Consider the following 17,292-nt stretch of genomic DNA (forward strand, 5'->3'; position numbering starts at 1 on the left):
TGCCATCCTGGATAAGCTGCACTACCTGAGCAACTTGTGTGGGTTGTAGACTCCGTCTCATGCTACCACTAGAGTGAATGCACTGCCAGCATTCAAAAGTGACCAAAACATCAGCCAGGAAGCATAGGAACTGAGAAGTGGTCTGTGGTTACCACCTGCAGAACCACTCCTTTATTGGGGGTGTCTTGCTAATTGCCTATAATTTCCACCTGTTGTCTATCCCATTTGCACAACAGCATGTGAAATTGATTGTCACTCAGTGTTGCTTTCTAAGTGGACAGTTTGATTTCACAGACGTGTGATTGACTTGGAGTTACATTGTGTTGTTTAAGTGTTCCCTTTATTTTTTTGAGCAGTGTATATCACTGACATATTCCACAGAGCTGTACAGACATTCTCATCACTTATATATCACTGACATATTCCGTAGCGCTGTACAGACATTCTCATCACTTATATATCACTGACATATTCCACAGCGCTGTACAGACATTCTCATCACTTATATATCACTGACATATTCCACAGCGCTGTACAGACATTCTTATCACTTATATAGAGCTGACCTATTCCACAGCGCTGTACAGACATTCTCATCACTTATATATCACTGACATATTCCACAGCGCTGTACAGACATTCTCATCCCTTATATATCACTGACATATTCCACAGCGCTGTACAGACATTCTCATCCCTTATATATCACTGACATATTCCACAGCGCTGTACAGACATTCCCATCACTTATATATCACTGACATATTCCACAGCGCTGTACAGACATTCTCATCACTTATATATCACTGACATATTCCACAGCGCTGTACAGACATTCTCATCACTTATATATCACTGACATATTCCACAGCGCTGTACAGACATTCTCATCCCTTATATATCACTGACATATTCCACAGCGCTGTACAGACATTCTCATCCCTTATATATCACTGACATATTCCACAGCACTGTACAGACATCACTTATATATCACTGACATATTCCACAGCGCTGTACAGACATTCTCATCACTTATATATCACTGACATATTCCACAGCGCTGTACAGACATTCTCATCACTTATATATCACTGACATATTCCACAGCGCTGTACAGACATTCTCATCACTTATATATCACTGACATATTCCACAGCGCTGTACAGACATTCTTATCACTTATATAGAGCTGACCTATTCCACAGCGCTGTACAGACATTCTCATCACGCTGTCCCCAATGAGGCTCACAATTCAAGTTCCCTATCAGTATGTCTTTGTAGTGTGGGAGGAAACCGGATATTCATCTTCCACTGATGAGAGAGCATCAATGCCTATGGGCCACTCTCTGGATTTCTTCTGGATGCAGGTAGATCTACTTGAGGGGATCACCATTAGTGATCAATTTCTTTGTATTCTTTCTATTCCACACATTCACAGCTCTTACAGTAAAGAAGCCTTGTATAATCCCCTGTTCCTGCTGTGACCACGTCCTGAGGTGTCTATTCCACACATTTACTGCTCTTACAGTAAAGAAGCCTTGTATAATCCCATCCCCTGTTCCTGCTGTGACCACGTCCTGAGGTGTCTATTCCACACATTTACTGCTCTTACAGTAAAGAACCCTTGTATAATCCCATCCCCTGTTCCTGCTGTGACCACGTCCTGAGGTGTCTATTCCACACATTCACAGCTCTTACAGTAAAGAAGCCTTGTATAATCCCATCCCCTGTTCCTGCTGTGACCACGTCCTGAGGTGTCTATTCCACACATTCACTGCTCTTACAGTAAAGAAGCCTTGTATAAACCCGTCCCCTGTTCCTGCTGAGACCTCGGCCTGAGATGTCTATTCCACAGATTCACAGCTCTTACAGTAAATAAGCCTTGTATAATCCTGTCCCCTGTTCTTGCTGTGACCACGTCCTGAGATGTCTATTCCACAGATTCACAGCTCTTACAGTAAATAAGCCTTGTATAATCCTGTCCCCTGTTCTTGCTGTGACCACGTCCTGAGATGTCTATTCCACAGATTCACAGCTCTTACAGTAAAGAATCCTTGTATAATCCCGTCCCCTGTTCCTGCTGTGACCACGTCCTGAGGTGTCTATTCCACAGCTCTTACAGTAAAGAAGCCTTGTATAACCCATTCCCTTGTTCCTGTTGTGACCACGTCCTGAGGTCTCTATTCCACACATTCACAGCTCTTACAGTAAAGAAGCCTTGTATAATCCTGTCCCCTGTTCCTGCTGTGACCACGTCCTGAGGTGTCTATTCCACAGATTCACAGCTCTTACAGTAAAGAATCCTTGTATAAACCTGTCCCCTGTTCCTGCTGTGACCTCGGCCTGAGGTGTCCATTCCACAGATTCACAGCTCTTACAGTAAAGAAGCCTTGTATAATCCCGTCCCCTGTTCCTGCTGTGACCACGTCCTGAGGTCTCTATTCCACACATTCACAGCTCTTACAGTAAAGAAGCCTTGTATAACCCCGTCCCAGTTTCCTGCTGAGACCACGTCCTGAGGTGTCTATTCCACACATTCACAGCTCTTACAGTAAAGAAGCCTTGTATAACCCCGTCCCCTGTCCCTGCTGAGACCACGTCCTGAGGTGTCTATTGCACACATTCACAGCTCTTACAGTAAAGAAGCCTTGTATAACCCCGTCCCCTGTTCCTGCTGTGACCACATCCTGAGGTCTCTATTCCACAGCTCTTACAGTAAAGAAGCCTTGTATAACCCCTGGTAGGTAGTGACCTCTCTGTATGGATGTTTGCTCTTTGACCTCACTTCCTGATCAGCCAAATCAGACTTGTGTTCACACCCTGCAGCCAGTCACAGGAGGGAGAGCGGCTGCCATGTTGAGCCGGGGTGGGTCTCAGACATGGCAGCCAAGCAGTAGACTAGCAGAACAGCAGTCGGGCAGTAGGACCGCACGTAGCAGGTAAGTGTCACCTGTAGGTATGGAAAATTCACTGTAGAATTGCAGTGGCCAGTATGGCGGAACTGCTCAAACCCCAAACACTGTAGCATGTTTCTCATTGGGCGAGCAGTCCCATCGCATGTGAACCACAGAAATATCGTGGCAGATATGGAGGAGCTGCTCAAACCCCAAACACTGTAGCGTGTTTATCATTGGGGGAGCAGTCCCACCGCATGTGGACCGCAGCAAACGACCATCCCGAGCAATAAATGCGTACAAAGGAGGACGCCAGCGCGGTCCACATGCACCACAGAAGCATCCTGCACAGGCCGGAGCATTGTGCGGATGAAAATACAATTGTATAAATCACTGAGAAAAATGCACCAAGAGGATATGCCACTGACTATACTAGCTGGTCATACAAGCAGATATTAAAAGCTGAGACTTTCGCCAATATATTCCTGTCAGGAAAATATCGGAGCCAATCATTGCACCACGTCACGGTCACTCAGCATGGCAAAGGGTCCTACCACTATGCTAACTGTGGTGTAAACACGGTCTGAAGGTGATGTAATCCAGCTCACAGCCCAGCCTGCACACAAATGCCTAGCAGGACAGCCAGTGCAATGTGAACAAAGCAGGACTGTGAGCCCCACCCATATCAGACCCTGTAATGGGACTGCTCGCCCAATGAGAAACATGCTACAGTGTTTGGGGTTTGAGCAGTTCCGCCATACTGGCCACTGCAATTCTACAGTGAATTTTGTTTTATGTCTTGAATGTGCCTTCATCTGGCAATTGAACATTCCTTTGCACCTGGAATCCTTCATCACATGGTCTGATATGGGTGGGGCTCACAGTCCTGCTTTGTTCACATTGCACTGGTTGTCCTGCTAGGCGGTTGTGTGCAGGCTGGGCTGTGAGCTGGATTACATCACCTTCAGACCGTGTTTACACCACAGTTAGCGTAGTGGTAGGACCCTTTGCCATGCTGAGTGACCGTGACGTGGTGCAATGATGGGCTCCGATATTTTCCTGACAGGAATATATTGGCGAAAGTCTCAGCTTTTAATATCTGCTTGTATGACCAGCTAGTATAGTCAGTGGCATATCCTCTTGGTGCATTTTTCTCAGTGATTCACCTGTAGGTATGGACTTAGAAGGAGACTTCTGAAGCTGGTCTAGAGGAGTAGATGTAATAGTTGCCCAAAGCAACCAATCACAGCAAGGCTTCTGATGTCTATCATTTTGAAAGCTGCACTGTCATTGGCTGCTTTGGCACAAAGATGGCTTCCCTTCTCATAAATCGGCCCCAGCCCTCTTTGGCCCTTGCTCCACAATCCACGGGAAATGATGGGGGATGGGCTTGGACTCATATTACTTACTGCTTCCTACATCCTTCCTGTCATTATGTCTCCCAGGGGTGTCAGACACAAAAATCAGTTGTCAGAGTGTGGCACAAGTGTAAGCACAACCACTAGGTGGGGAGGATAACCCTGGGCAGCCGCTCACCGGAGGGACTTACCTACTGGCAGAGGTAGAGAGTGCCGACAGCGGGTTGGTGAAGGTGACGACGCACTCCAGGACCTCCCCGGCTAAGAAGACCGGACCACGGACCAGCTTAGCGACCACCTCGATCATCACGGGAGCGGTGAGCGGGAGATTCCAGACCTGGGGATGATGCAGATCATTACACCAGAGGCAGAAAAAAGGAATCAATGACAACATAAAACCATAGATCGGCCAGTAACAGAAAACCAGCATCATTTCCACCAAATGTTCAGCATTGTAATTGGTGCAATCACTCCTGAAGGGATATATGTGACTCCATTTTGTCTGTTTTAACAATGTGTATTGTGATAGCATCTTGTTCATGCACTGTTTCAAGTTCCCCCTCACTGGAATTTGGGAGTCTTCCTCTGTCCTTGGACAGTTTCTTGAGATCCCTAAATTGCTAAGTGAAAACAGTCACAGCTTATAAGGTCCTCCCGGCTTAATATGTACCGGCCTATATGTGTCTACACATGATTGGTTAATGATGTCACTATGTAAATTATACTCTCTGCCTCGTTAAAAGGCTGAACTGAGGGGCAATAAAATTAGACTGAATTTGAACAGACAACTGGCGCTAGATAGACTTAATCCAAGCTGACCACCGAAAGTCTGGTATCAGGGATACCATAAGCAAAGGGTCCAAATTTCCTTACAGCTTTGGGGGCTCGTCCGGGATCAAGAGGGTCATCCTCGGGTCCGGTGAGAAAGACATCGATTTTGTCCTCCGTCTGATCCGAGGGCACTGGCCACGCCTCGACCCAAGTAAGTTGAACCATCTATTTAAGACTTCGGTAGGTCGCTGTGTCAGGGACACAGACAAGGCTCAGGGAGCCTAAGGTGATTATAAGGGACCCCGCAGATAGATAAAGTGCACTAAAAAATACTGTTCAGGGAACAGAAGGTTACAAGCTTGGATTAACTCATTATATATATATATACAGTCATGTGAAAAAATTAGGACACCCTTTGAAAGCATGTGGTTTTTTGTAACATTTTTAATAAATGGTTATTTCATCTCCGTTTCAACAATACAGAGAGATTAAAGTAATCCGACTAAACAAAGAAAACTGAAGAAAAGTCTTTTCAAGATCTTCTGTAAATGTCATTCTACAAAAATGGCTATTCTAACTGAGGAAAAAGATAGGACACCCTCACATGTATTCCCTCTTAAATTGGCTCAGATCTCACACAGGTATATCACACCAGGTGCACATAATTAGTAGATCGTTACTCTGCATGTTGAATGAGGCTTGCCCTATTTAAACCTCAGACATTTAGTTTGGTGTGCTCCTGACTGTTGAAGTGAGAGTGAGCACCATGGTGAGAGCAAAAGAGCTGTCAGAGGACTTCAGAAAAAAGATTGTAGCAGCCTATGAGTCTGGGAAGGGATTTAAAAAGATCTCAAAAGATTTTGAAATCAGCCATTCCACTGTCCGGAAGATAGTCTACAAGTGGAGGGCTTTCAAAACAACTGCCAACATGCCCAGGACTGGTCGCCCCAGCAAGTTCACCCCAAGAGCAGACCGCAAGATGCTAAAAGAGGTCTCCAAAAACCCTAAAGTGTCATCTCGAGAACTACAGCAGGCTCTGGCTACTGTTGATGTAGAAGTACATGCCTCTACAATCAGAAAGAGACTGTACAAGTTTAACTTGCATGGGAGGTGTGCAAGGAGGAAACCTTTGCTTTCCAAGAGAAACATCGAGGCCAGACTGACATTTGCCAGCGATAAAGTTGACAAAGACCAGGACTTCTGGAATAATGTTCTTTGGACAGATGAGTCCAAAATTGAATTATTTGGACACAACAGCAGAGGACATGTTTGGCGTAAACCAAACACAGCATTCCAAGAAAAGAACCTCATACCAACTGTGAAGCATGGAGGTGGAAGTGTCATGGTTTGGGGCTGCTTTGCTGCAGCAGGACCTGGTCAGCTCACCATCATAGAATCCACGATGAATTCTACTGTGTATCAGAAGGTGCTTGAAGAACATGTGAGACCATCAGTTAGAAAATTAAAGCTGAAGCGGAACTGGACCATGCAACATGACAATGACCCAAAACATACTAGTAAATCAACCAAAGATTGGCTGAAAAAGAAGAAATGGAGAGTCCTGGAATGGCCAAGTCAAAGTCCAGATTTGAATCCCATTGAGATGCTGTGGGGTGACTTGAAAAGGGCTGTACGTGCAAGAAACCCCTCAAACATCTCACAGCTGAAAAAGTTCTGCATTGAGGAGTGGGGTAAAATTTCCTCAGACCGATGTCGAAGACTGGTAGATGGCTACAAGAACCGTCTCACTGCAGTTATTTCAGCCAAAGGAGGTAACACTCGCTATTAGGGGCAAGGGTGTCCTATCTTTTTCCTCAGTTAGAATAGGCATTTTTGTAGAATGACATTTACAGAAGATCTTGAAAAGACTTTTCTTCAGTTTTCTTTGTTTAGTCGGATTACTTTACACTCTCTGTATTGTTGAAACGGAGATGAAATAACCATTTATTAAAAATGTTACAAAAAACCACATGCTTTCAAAGGGTGTCCTAATTTTTTCACATGACTGTATATATATCTTAGAAGTGATAAGATTATCTGTTTGTGTGAGATACTGACTGGGTGGTAAGTGTACGGTCACATCCCACTGTTATTGTCAAATTGATGTATTTTGGGTTAACCACTGTTTTTTCTCAGAGGTTATGCCCACCTCTGTTCAGGGGATGCCGACATGTCTGCGTTCCCTTGCAGCCTGTGCAATGATGGTAGAATTAGCAACCACTTTCACCCTGGGACATTTACCTTCTTGCACACTACACATGATGTTGTAGGCTTGCTCAGAGGTTTACATACACAACACATGTCAGCGCAAAGATTATCTGGATATGAGATCCTGTTGCTCAGTAACCCTTCACTCCAGATTAAATATGCATCCAACATTACAGGACCAGCACCTATTTTGAATGCATTACTAGGGCTGAAAGGAACAGAAGACGTCCCTCCTGACACACGATTGCCTACAGGTGCTCAATCACAAGACGTCACCCAGGGCTGATTTATCAACTGTTCCCATACCTGATGCACCAGAAGTCTTGTTGATAGATCATGTTCTCGTCCCACTGACACCATATTCTGTGCAGCATATGCTATTGTCATGCTGCCAGACATAGCCTTGGAAACAAGCCCAATTCCCATCCAGTCCGCACAGGCAGCTGAACTCATTGCACTCACAAGGGCTTGCATACTACACACCAATGTCACCATTTACACAGACAGTAGATATGCTCATGGTGTAGTATGGGATCATGGAATGATTTGGCAGAGGAGAGGATTCACTGCAGCAGACGGTAAGAGAATCTCACATGCACAGCTAGTCACGGATCTCTTGGCCGCAATCAGATTGCCTTCAGATCTAGCTATAGTACATTGCAGGGCACACACAAATGGAAGAGACAGAATTTCAAGAGGAAATGCACTTGCAGATAGTGTAGCTAAAGACACAGCCAAGAGAAACCCAAACAGAACGAATCATGACAATTGGGAAATGGCAGTCTTACACCCACCCTCACCTGATTTGACACACATGCTAACAGACCTACAAAGGTATGCAACTGAAACAGAGGAGAAGAATTGGTGCTATCCAATTTTGCAGAAAAATCCACAGTCTGGATTGGTCTGCAAAGAGGGGAAGCCATGCATACCTCAGCATAGTGCATCCATCTTCATTGCACACTTTCACGGGGTAGGACACAACAGCATACAAACCACCCACATGTTGTTGAGCCAAAGTTTTTACATCACTGATAGCAAACAGCTAGTCACAGACTACATACACAGATGTATTACGTGCTTGAGAAACAACCCTAACAACCCACTGAAAATACCTCACCAACACCTTGACTACCCCACTACACCATTCACCCACTTGCAGGTGGATTAGGCCTCTTTCACACTTGCGTTGTTGGGATCCGGCGTGCACTTCCGTTGCCGGAGGTGCCCGCCGGATCCGGAAAAACGCAAGTGTACTGAAAGCATTTGAAGACGGAACCGTCTTCCAAATGCGTTCAGTGTTACTATGGCAACCAGGACTTTAATAGCGTCCTGGCTGCCATAGTAGTAGCGGGAGCGGTATACTTACCGTCCGTGCGGCTCCCGGGGCGCTCCAGAATGACGTCAGAGCGCCCCATGCGCATGGATGACGTGTCCATGCGATCATGTGATCCATGCGCTTGGGGCGCCCTGACGTCACTCTGGAGCGCCCGGGGAGCCGCACGGACGGTAATTATACTGCTCCCCCGCTCCCCACTACACTTTACCATGGCTGCCAGGACTTTAGCGTCCCGGCAGCCATGGTAACCACTCTGAAAAAGCTAAATGTCGGCTCCGGCAATGCGCCGAAACGACGTTTAGCTTAAGGGCCGGATCCGGATCAATGCCTTTCAATGGGCATTAATTCCGGATCCGGCCTTGCGGCAAGTGTTCCGGATTTTTGGCCGGAGCAAAAAGCGCAGCATGCTGCGGTATTTTCTCTGGCCAAAAAACGTTCCGTTCCGGAACTCAAGACATCCTGATGCATCCTGAACGGATTTCTCTCCATTCAGAATGCATTAGGATAATCCTGATCAGGATTCTTCCGGCATAGAGCCCCGACGACGGAACTCTATGCCGGAAGACAAGAACGCAAGTGTGAAAGAGCCCTTACACGCATATACCTAAAACAAAAGGCAAACAAGAGTATGCATTAGTGATAGTGGACATGTTCTCAAGGTGGCCAGAAGTCTTCCCTACAAAGGCAGAAGATGCTAAAAGTACAGCCAAAATCCTGACTCAGCAAATAATCCCAAGGTGGGGCTGTCCTCTGGTTGTTGAGTCAGACCAGGGGCCAGCCTTCACCTCAAAACTTAAGGAGATAGCCAGACTGTTACAGGTGGAATGGAAATTTCATATTCCATACCATCCACAAAGCTCAGGCATTGTGGAAAGAATGAACAGGACGGTTAAAGACAAACTTAGGAAGGCCACTGCTGGTACATTCGAAAAAGGGAAACAAATCCTACCCAAACTTGCAGAAATTAGAATGACGCCTAATAAGAAGTTAGGGATGTCACCATTTGAAATTCTAATGGGTAGGCCTTTCCCCACACCATGGGCAGGAAGGGGACTTGGACCTGATCAGAGAGGAGTATGTTACTAATCTGATCAAGGTCCTCAGTAAAACTGAAGAAAAAGTTGCTTGTAAGTCTCCTTCTTTTTCACAGGAACAACCCACCCATTCCGAGTAGGCGGTCAGGTGATGGTCAAGATCTTAAAGAAGGGAAAGGAACCAGGAAGCTTCACCTATGGACCACCCACCGAGGTAGTCGCGATCACCAGAACAGCAGTCCTCACTGAACAGTCACCCACGTGGATCCACGCCACAAGAATTAAGCTGGTGAAGAAAAGAGAGGTACTACTACTACTAACGGAGGCAGACAGCCTTGACCTTGAAGGAGACACAGAAGGGGTACTAACGGAGGCAGACAGCCTTGACCTTGAAGGAGACACAGAAGGGGTACTAACGGAGGCAGACAGCCTTGACCTTGAAGGAGACACAGAAGGGGTACTAACGGAGGCAGACAGCCTTGACCTTGAAGGAGACACAGAAGGGGTACTAACGGAGGCAGACAGCCTTGACCTTGAAGGAGACACAGAAGGGGTACTAACGGAGGCAGACAGCCTTGACCTTGAAGGAGACACAGAAGGGGTACTAACGGAGGCAGACAGCCTTGACCTTGAAGGAGACACAGAAGGGGTACTAACGGAGGCAGACAGCCTTGACCTTGAAGGAGACACAGAAGGGGTACTAACGGGGGCAGACAGCCTTGACCTTGAAGGAGACACAGAAGGGGTACTAACGGGGGCAGATAGCCTTGACCTTGAAGGAGACACAGAAGGGGTACTAACTGAGGCAGACAGCCTTGACCTTGAAGGAGACACAGAAGGGGTACTAACGGGGGCAGATAGCCTTGACCCCCAACGAGATGACGCAGTCTGGAAATTCCTTGAGATGGCTGAGATGCAGTGTATTGATAATTGCGATTCTATGTCTTCTATTTACCCTCCCACAGTTGTGGGACAGGCAGACACACCTGAAGACGGAATGCAGAGGGGGGGGGGGGGGGGGGGGGGGGGGGGGGGGGGGGGGGGGGGGGGGGGGGGGGGAGACAATCTGTGGAAGACAAAGGAAAACTTATGGCTGTACCTGGCCAAAACTCTGAACTTAACTGATTTCTGTCTCCGAACCACTTTATCCGCATCTAACATTTTGGAGACATGTCTGGTAGCAGTCCCCACCCCAGTAGCTGTATGTCCACATGACGCCAGTGTGTCCCCGTCATCAGTAACTCCTCCCCCAGCCACGTCCGCCTAGCCTCAGCCGCCTGCACTGAGCCAATACGTCACCCTGTGACGTTCCTATAACTCCTCCCCCTCCTCACCCATGCGTTCCACCAAGCGTTCCACCGCTGGGAACGCTTGTCCTGATCGCCCCATAACGCCCCACTCCCCCACTAGCCCCCGGCCGCCTAATACATTAGGCTCTAGCACCACCTCCCCTTAGTCTTCCTGTGTATTTACTATGATCACTATATTTTATATTTTCCTGCATTTCTTTATTACTTTCACAATCCCACCGGCCACTTCCGCCCTTTGGAACGCAAGTTGCGTTCCACTGACCGGAAGTGAATATCATACCACTTCCGTTTTTCGGCATCTTTGGCGCCATTTTACCAATTAAATCACTAATTGAACTGTGTATATATAGATCTAACCTGCTACATGTATAACTATAGCCACTTGCTCCTGATGAAGGGGAAACATTGATCCCCGAAATGCGTTGAGCCACTTCTCTGCTAATAAAGGTGATTTGATCAGAAGCGCACCGCCTCGCTGCCATCATTCACTGAGACTCTACACACGATCCTGGCCGGGGGGGAATCGTCACAGGTGTTTTATGCTGATCCTGCTGACGACCCCCCAGTGAAGTAAGTGCCTCACTGGATGTTTGTTCATCCATTTTATTCCTTGCTTTTAACCCTTGTTTTTAACCTCCACCTTAAACCCTCTGTGCTCACCACAGCAGGGACCTCTTTTATATCTACTTTTTTTTTTTTTTTTCAACTATATTTAATTTTTTAACAATCATTATTATTAATTCACTTTATATGTTTTTTACATGAAAGGTTTTTTTTTATATATAGAAGCTTTTGACCTACATGCATAATATGCTAGCACTCTAGCACTATGATATAAAAAATCTTTAGTGAATTTTTAGTGCATTTTTGCTCGGTTTTTGGCGCCTCTCCTGTACCTCCTCCCCACCCCTATTTTTGTTTTGTTTTTTCAAAAACCAGTAGCTGTATGGACAGGGCTCCTACGTTCCCAATGGAATGAGACTGATCTACAAAATGATGCTGTTAGATATGGAGATGTAAATCCTTATCATGCTTGTTATGACTGTCCTACATAGGAGACTCTGCAGAGTAACATGATAAGAATAATTACAGGTCTTGTCACAGCAGCAGGAATATGTTACAAGTTCTCCTGCGGTGAGACACTATTGCCTCCCTGCATACAAGCAGCCAAATATCTGTAACAGAAACATAAGTAGCTGTAAAAAGATAATATCAGGAAAGAATATGCAATGTAACATTACAAAAACAGTACCATCCCTAGACAGACATGTACCCCTACCAGCAGGATGGGTATTGGCCTGTGGGAATACTAGTAAGGCTACTTTCACACCTGCGTTCGGGGCTCCGCTCATGAGCTCCGTTTGAAGAGTCTCACAAGCGGCCCTGAAGGGATCCGTCCAGCCCCAATGCATTCTGAGTGGACGCGGATCCGCTCAGAATGCATCCGTCTGGCGGCGTTCAGCCTCCGCTCCGCTCAGCAGGCTGCTTGCAGCGTTCGGGTGTCCGCCTGGCCGTGTGGAGGCGAGCGGATCCGTCCAGACTTACAATGGAAGTCAATGGGGACGGATCCGCTTGAAGATGACACAAAATGGCTCAATTTTCAAACGGATCCGTCCCCCATTGACTTTCAATGTAAAGTCTGGACGGATCCGTCTGAACTACTTTCACACTTAGAATTTTTTTCTACAATATAATGCAGACGGATCCGTTCTGAACGGTAGTGTGAAAGTAGCCTTACACGTACATACCGGCCAATATCACAGAGGGGCCCTGTACAATAGCCAGGCTGACGTTAACGAGGATACCACTAGTCCCAGCAATGCGGACACACGAGAGACACTTCCCTACAGCTACCAGACAATTGTGACTATAATGTGAATCTCCTCAGAATACATGAGGTTTAGGGATGTCTATGATAGGGGTACCAGGGTTGGCCATATATAACCACAGGACAATATCAAAACTTGCCTGTTTTATGGTAAAGCAGATCGATGCAGTTCTGCAGGATATGCTGCTGGATATACAATCATATAAAAGGCTATCTTGCAGAATAGGGCAACTACTGACTATTGATTGCTCCAGCATGGTGTAGGACGCTCAGCGTTCGCAGGGATGTGTTGTTCCAATCTATCAGATCACTCCCGTGGAATAAAAGATAAAATAGGCCAATTAGAAGAGATGATAAAACATAAAACAGGATGTTGACCGAGGATGGTGGGACTGGCTTTTTGGCTGGATACCTGACTTTGGTCAAATAAGGTATGTCTTAGGGCTACTTTCACACTTGCGGCAGGACGGATCCGACAGGCTGCTCACCATGTCGGATCCGTCCTGCCGCTATTTCGCCATGCCACCGGACCGCCGCTCTGTCCCCATTGACTATAATGGGGATGGGGGCGGAGCTCCAGCGCAGCACGGCAAAAGCCGCCGGACTAAAAAGTCCTGCATGTCCGACTTTTTAGTCCGGCAGCTTTCAACCGTGCTGCGCCGGAGCTCCGCCCCCATCCCCATTATAGTCAATGGGGACAGAGCGGCGGTCCGGTGGCATGGCGAAATAGCGGCAGGACGGATCCGACATGGTGAGCAGCCTGTCGGATCCGTCCTGCCGCAAGTGTGAGAGCCCTTATGAGTGGCACTCGCCGTGGTCGCTGCAATAGTGGGTCTCTGCTGTTGTCTACAGTCTGTGCCCTCCCTTCTTACCATATGTCAAAAAGTGTCCGAAAGAGGGGTACACCCAACATCCCTCTATACTCCGGTAGAGATGGAAGAGGCAAACACCTCAACAAAGCCTGAGGATTATACTCCTGAAGGGTGTATGGAATACCTAAAGGCTTACAAGCAAACCAAGGGAGAGCAGAGAAAGAACCATATAGTATAAGGTATAAGGTTCTAAGAGGGGATTGATGGGACATATGTGACTCCATTTTGTCGGTTTTAACAATGTGTATTGTGATAGCATCTTGTTCATGCACTGTTTCAAGTTCCCCCTCACTGGAATTTGGGAGACTTCCTCTGTCCTTGTACAGTTTCTTGAGATCCCTAAATTGCTAAGTGAAAACAGTCACAGCTTATAAGGTCCCCCCGGCTTAATGTGTACCGGCCTATATGTGTCTACACATGATTGGTTAATGATGTCACTATGTAAATTATACTCTCTGCCTCGTTAAAAGGCTGAACAGACAACTGTTGTATCTGACAAGTTCATTCTCCTGGCGCCAGATAGACTTAATCCAAGCTGACCACCGAAAGTCTGGTATCATCCCTGACCCCAGGAGCTAACAATCTAAGAGTGGGCATACATATGCTTGTTGAGCAGACCGCTCTCTCTTGCAGCTCTGGGGTCCTGGATTCAGATCGAACCAAGGAGATCTGCTTGGAGTTTGTATGTTCTCTGATTTCCTCCCACACTCCAAAAACATCCCGAGTGTGAGCTCCACTGGGGCAGCAAGTGAGGAGAAGGTCCGCAGAGGTATAGGCCAGCGCTATATAAGTAATTAAATGCATCCCTTCATACACATGCACGCTAGGCCTCGGCTGAGCATGCACACGACTAGAATGGGTAGAGGTGAGAAAGCTGCTGCCAGACACCTCTGTTCTCTCCAGAATACTCAGGCAGCTGGCAATCTCGCCAAAGCACAAGTGGATGGGCCGTAGAAATCTAACCGCCCCCTGATCCTCATCTTCCCCGACATCCTGGATCTAACCGCCCCCTGATCCTCATCTTCCCCGACATCCTGAATCTAACCGCCCCCTAATCCTCATCTTCCCCGACATCCTGAATCTAACCGCCCCCCTGATCCTCATCTTCCCCGACATCCTGAATCTAACCGCCCCCTGATCCTCATCTTCCCCGACATCCTGAATCTAACCGCCCCCTGATCCTCATCTTCCCCGACATCCTGAATCTAACCGCCCCCTGATCCTCATCTTCCCCGACATCCTGGATCTAACCGCCCCCTGATCCTCATCTTGCCCGACATCCTGGATCTAACCGCCCCCTAATCCTCATCTTCCCCGACATCCTGAATCTAACCGCCCCCTGATCCTCATCTTCCCCGACATCCTGAATCTAACCGCCCCCTGATCCTCATCTTCCCCGACATCCTGAATCTAACCGCCCCCTGATCCTCATCTTCCCCGACATCCTGAATCTAACCGCCCCCTGATCCTCATCTTTCCAGATATCTTGGATCTCACCGCCCACCGAACCCCAAACAGACGCTGTTTTGTGTAGCTCTTGAAGTCAGCACTTGACACTGCAGCGCTGTTTCCACTGAAGCATTCTATGCTGGTGGCCCATACAGAAGAGCGCGTTACACAGCTCAGAAATCACACAGTAATGAGCAGATATAAGCGGATATCACACAGTAATGAGCAGATATAACCGGATATCACACAGTAATGAGCAGATATAACTGGATATCACACAGTAATGAGCAGTTACGTATATATCCAAAGGGTCGGCACTGCTCCTTGGCGGTTTGGCGGTGCACGTGTCAGTGGGCAGGAATCCCAATAGACAATGTACAAAAGGAAAGACCGGCACTCGCACGTAGATATATTGGATGCAAATTTATTTTGTCACATATTACAGCATAGTGACGCGTTTCAGCACATAAGTGCTTTCATCAGACTATATACATACGTCCTACCATTGTACCTTATATAGAAACAAATGGATACAAAGAAACTGACGTCACATCATTAGACTCCTCCCACAGCTGAGATTATGCAGAGTGTAGTAAAGGAAGTGACGTCACATCATTAGACTCCTCCCACAGCTGAGATTATGCAGTGTAGTGAAGGAACTGACGTCACATCATTAGACTCCTCCCACAGCTGAGATTATGCAGAGTGTAGTAAAGGAAGTGACGTCACATCATTAGACTCCTCCCACAGCTGAGATTATGCAGAGTGTAGTAAAGGAAGTGACGTCACATCATTAGACTCCTCCCATAGCTGAGATTATGCAGAGTGTAGTAAAGGAAGTGACGTCACATCATTAGACTCCTCCCACAGCTGAGATTATGCAGAGTGTAGTAAAGGAAGTGACGTCACATCATTAGACTCCTCCCACAGCTGAGATTATGCAGTGTAGTAAAGGAAGTGACGTCACATCATTAGACTCCTCCCACAGCTGAGATTATGCAGAGTGTAGTAAAGGAAGTGACGTCACACCATTAGACTCCTCCCATAGCTGAGATTATGCAGAGTGTAGTAAAGGAAGTGACGTCACATCATTAGACTCCTCCCACAGCTGAGATTATGCAGAGTATAAGGTGGCAGTAAAGTGTCCTAAATGTAATATACATATTCTGTAAAACTAATTCCGCTGTGAAGAGAAGAGGGGAACAAGGTGACAACGTGTCCTATAAAACCACCTACATTATATTCTCCATTCAGACCGTTTGGCTCCATCGTTTGCAGTCGATGGATCCAATACGCCTTTCTTTTCAGCAGCGATGTATTTCTATCTCCACCGCCTCGAGGTGATGGAGCCTCTCAAGGACCTGATATTGTGCGTCTCGGTAGTGGGAGTAACAGATTCTCCTTTCTAATAGTCGATTTGCTGAATCGATCTTTGACTCTCATGGCGGTCTCCCCCACATACCGCAGACGGGCGATTAAGGATGGAGATCACAAATCTGCTATCACATGGGAAGACGCCTCTTATTGGAATTTGCTCCTCAGAAACGACACTATCCTCCCCCAGACAAGGCACATTCCCATGTTTAAATTGTGTCAATTGTGTCAAGTCTCATCAAAGGCAGCCATCTCACTCATCCGCATTCCGGGGAGCAAATTCCAATAAGAGGCGTCTTCCCCTGCGATAGCAGATTTGTGATATACATTCTTTTTTCTAAATCAGATACATTTTTATTATTTTGTAAAAATAAACAATATCATTTTACAAAATTCTTGTGTCATATATTATGTTCAACCCAGTGCAAAAATACTCATTGTACAAAACAGGATAGTCAATAAACAGGATCCTTAACATAAAGACCCAACAACCAAACTCCCCCCCCCCCCCCCCCCGTGAGACCTTGTTCATGCGTCAGACCGATTGGTTTTAGTAACAGACCAGGACATCACCTGTGCACCATAAAGCTTCAGCACACTGGGCGTAAGCACAATCAGCCCCATCTCCCCCCTCCCCCGATTGGTTTTAGTAACAGACCAGGACATCACCTGTGCACCATAAAGCTTCAGCACACTGGGCGTAAGCACAATCAGCCCCATCTCTCCCCCCCCTATTGGTTTTAGTAACAGACCAGGACATCACCTGTGCACCATAAAGCTTCAGCACACTGGGCGTAAGCACAATCAGCCCCCATCTCTCCCCCCCCCTATTGGTTTTAGTAACAGACCAGC

The 17,292-nt window shown here is 46.9% G+C and overlaps 1 protein-coding gene across 2 annotated transcripts in view; it reads right to left on the bottom strand.

Moving 5' to 3' along the window:
- Positions 1 to 17,292, bottom strand: part of RGP1 (RGP1 homolog, RAB6A GEF complex partner 1) — a 94,974-nt gene that overhangs the window by 56,327 nt on the left and 21,355 nt on the right. For both annotated transcript variants that reach the window (XM_040420666.1, XM_040420665.1), the window contains exon 2: positions 4,447 to 4,592. In XM_040420666.1, coding sequence (XP_040276600.1) covers positions 4,447 to 4,562 — 116 coding nt within the window. In that variant the 5' untranslated portion in view covers positions 4,563 to 4,592. The remainder of the gene's footprint in view (positions 1 to 4,446; positions 4,593 to 17,292) is intronic.

The sequence above is a fragment of the Bufo bufo genome, chromosome 2 (assembly GCF_905171765.1).
Source record: "Bufo bufo chromosome 2, aBufBuf1.1, whole genome shotgun sequence".
Lineage (NCBI taxonomy): Eukaryota > Metazoa > Chordata > Amphibia > Anura > Bufonidae > Bufo > Bufo bufo.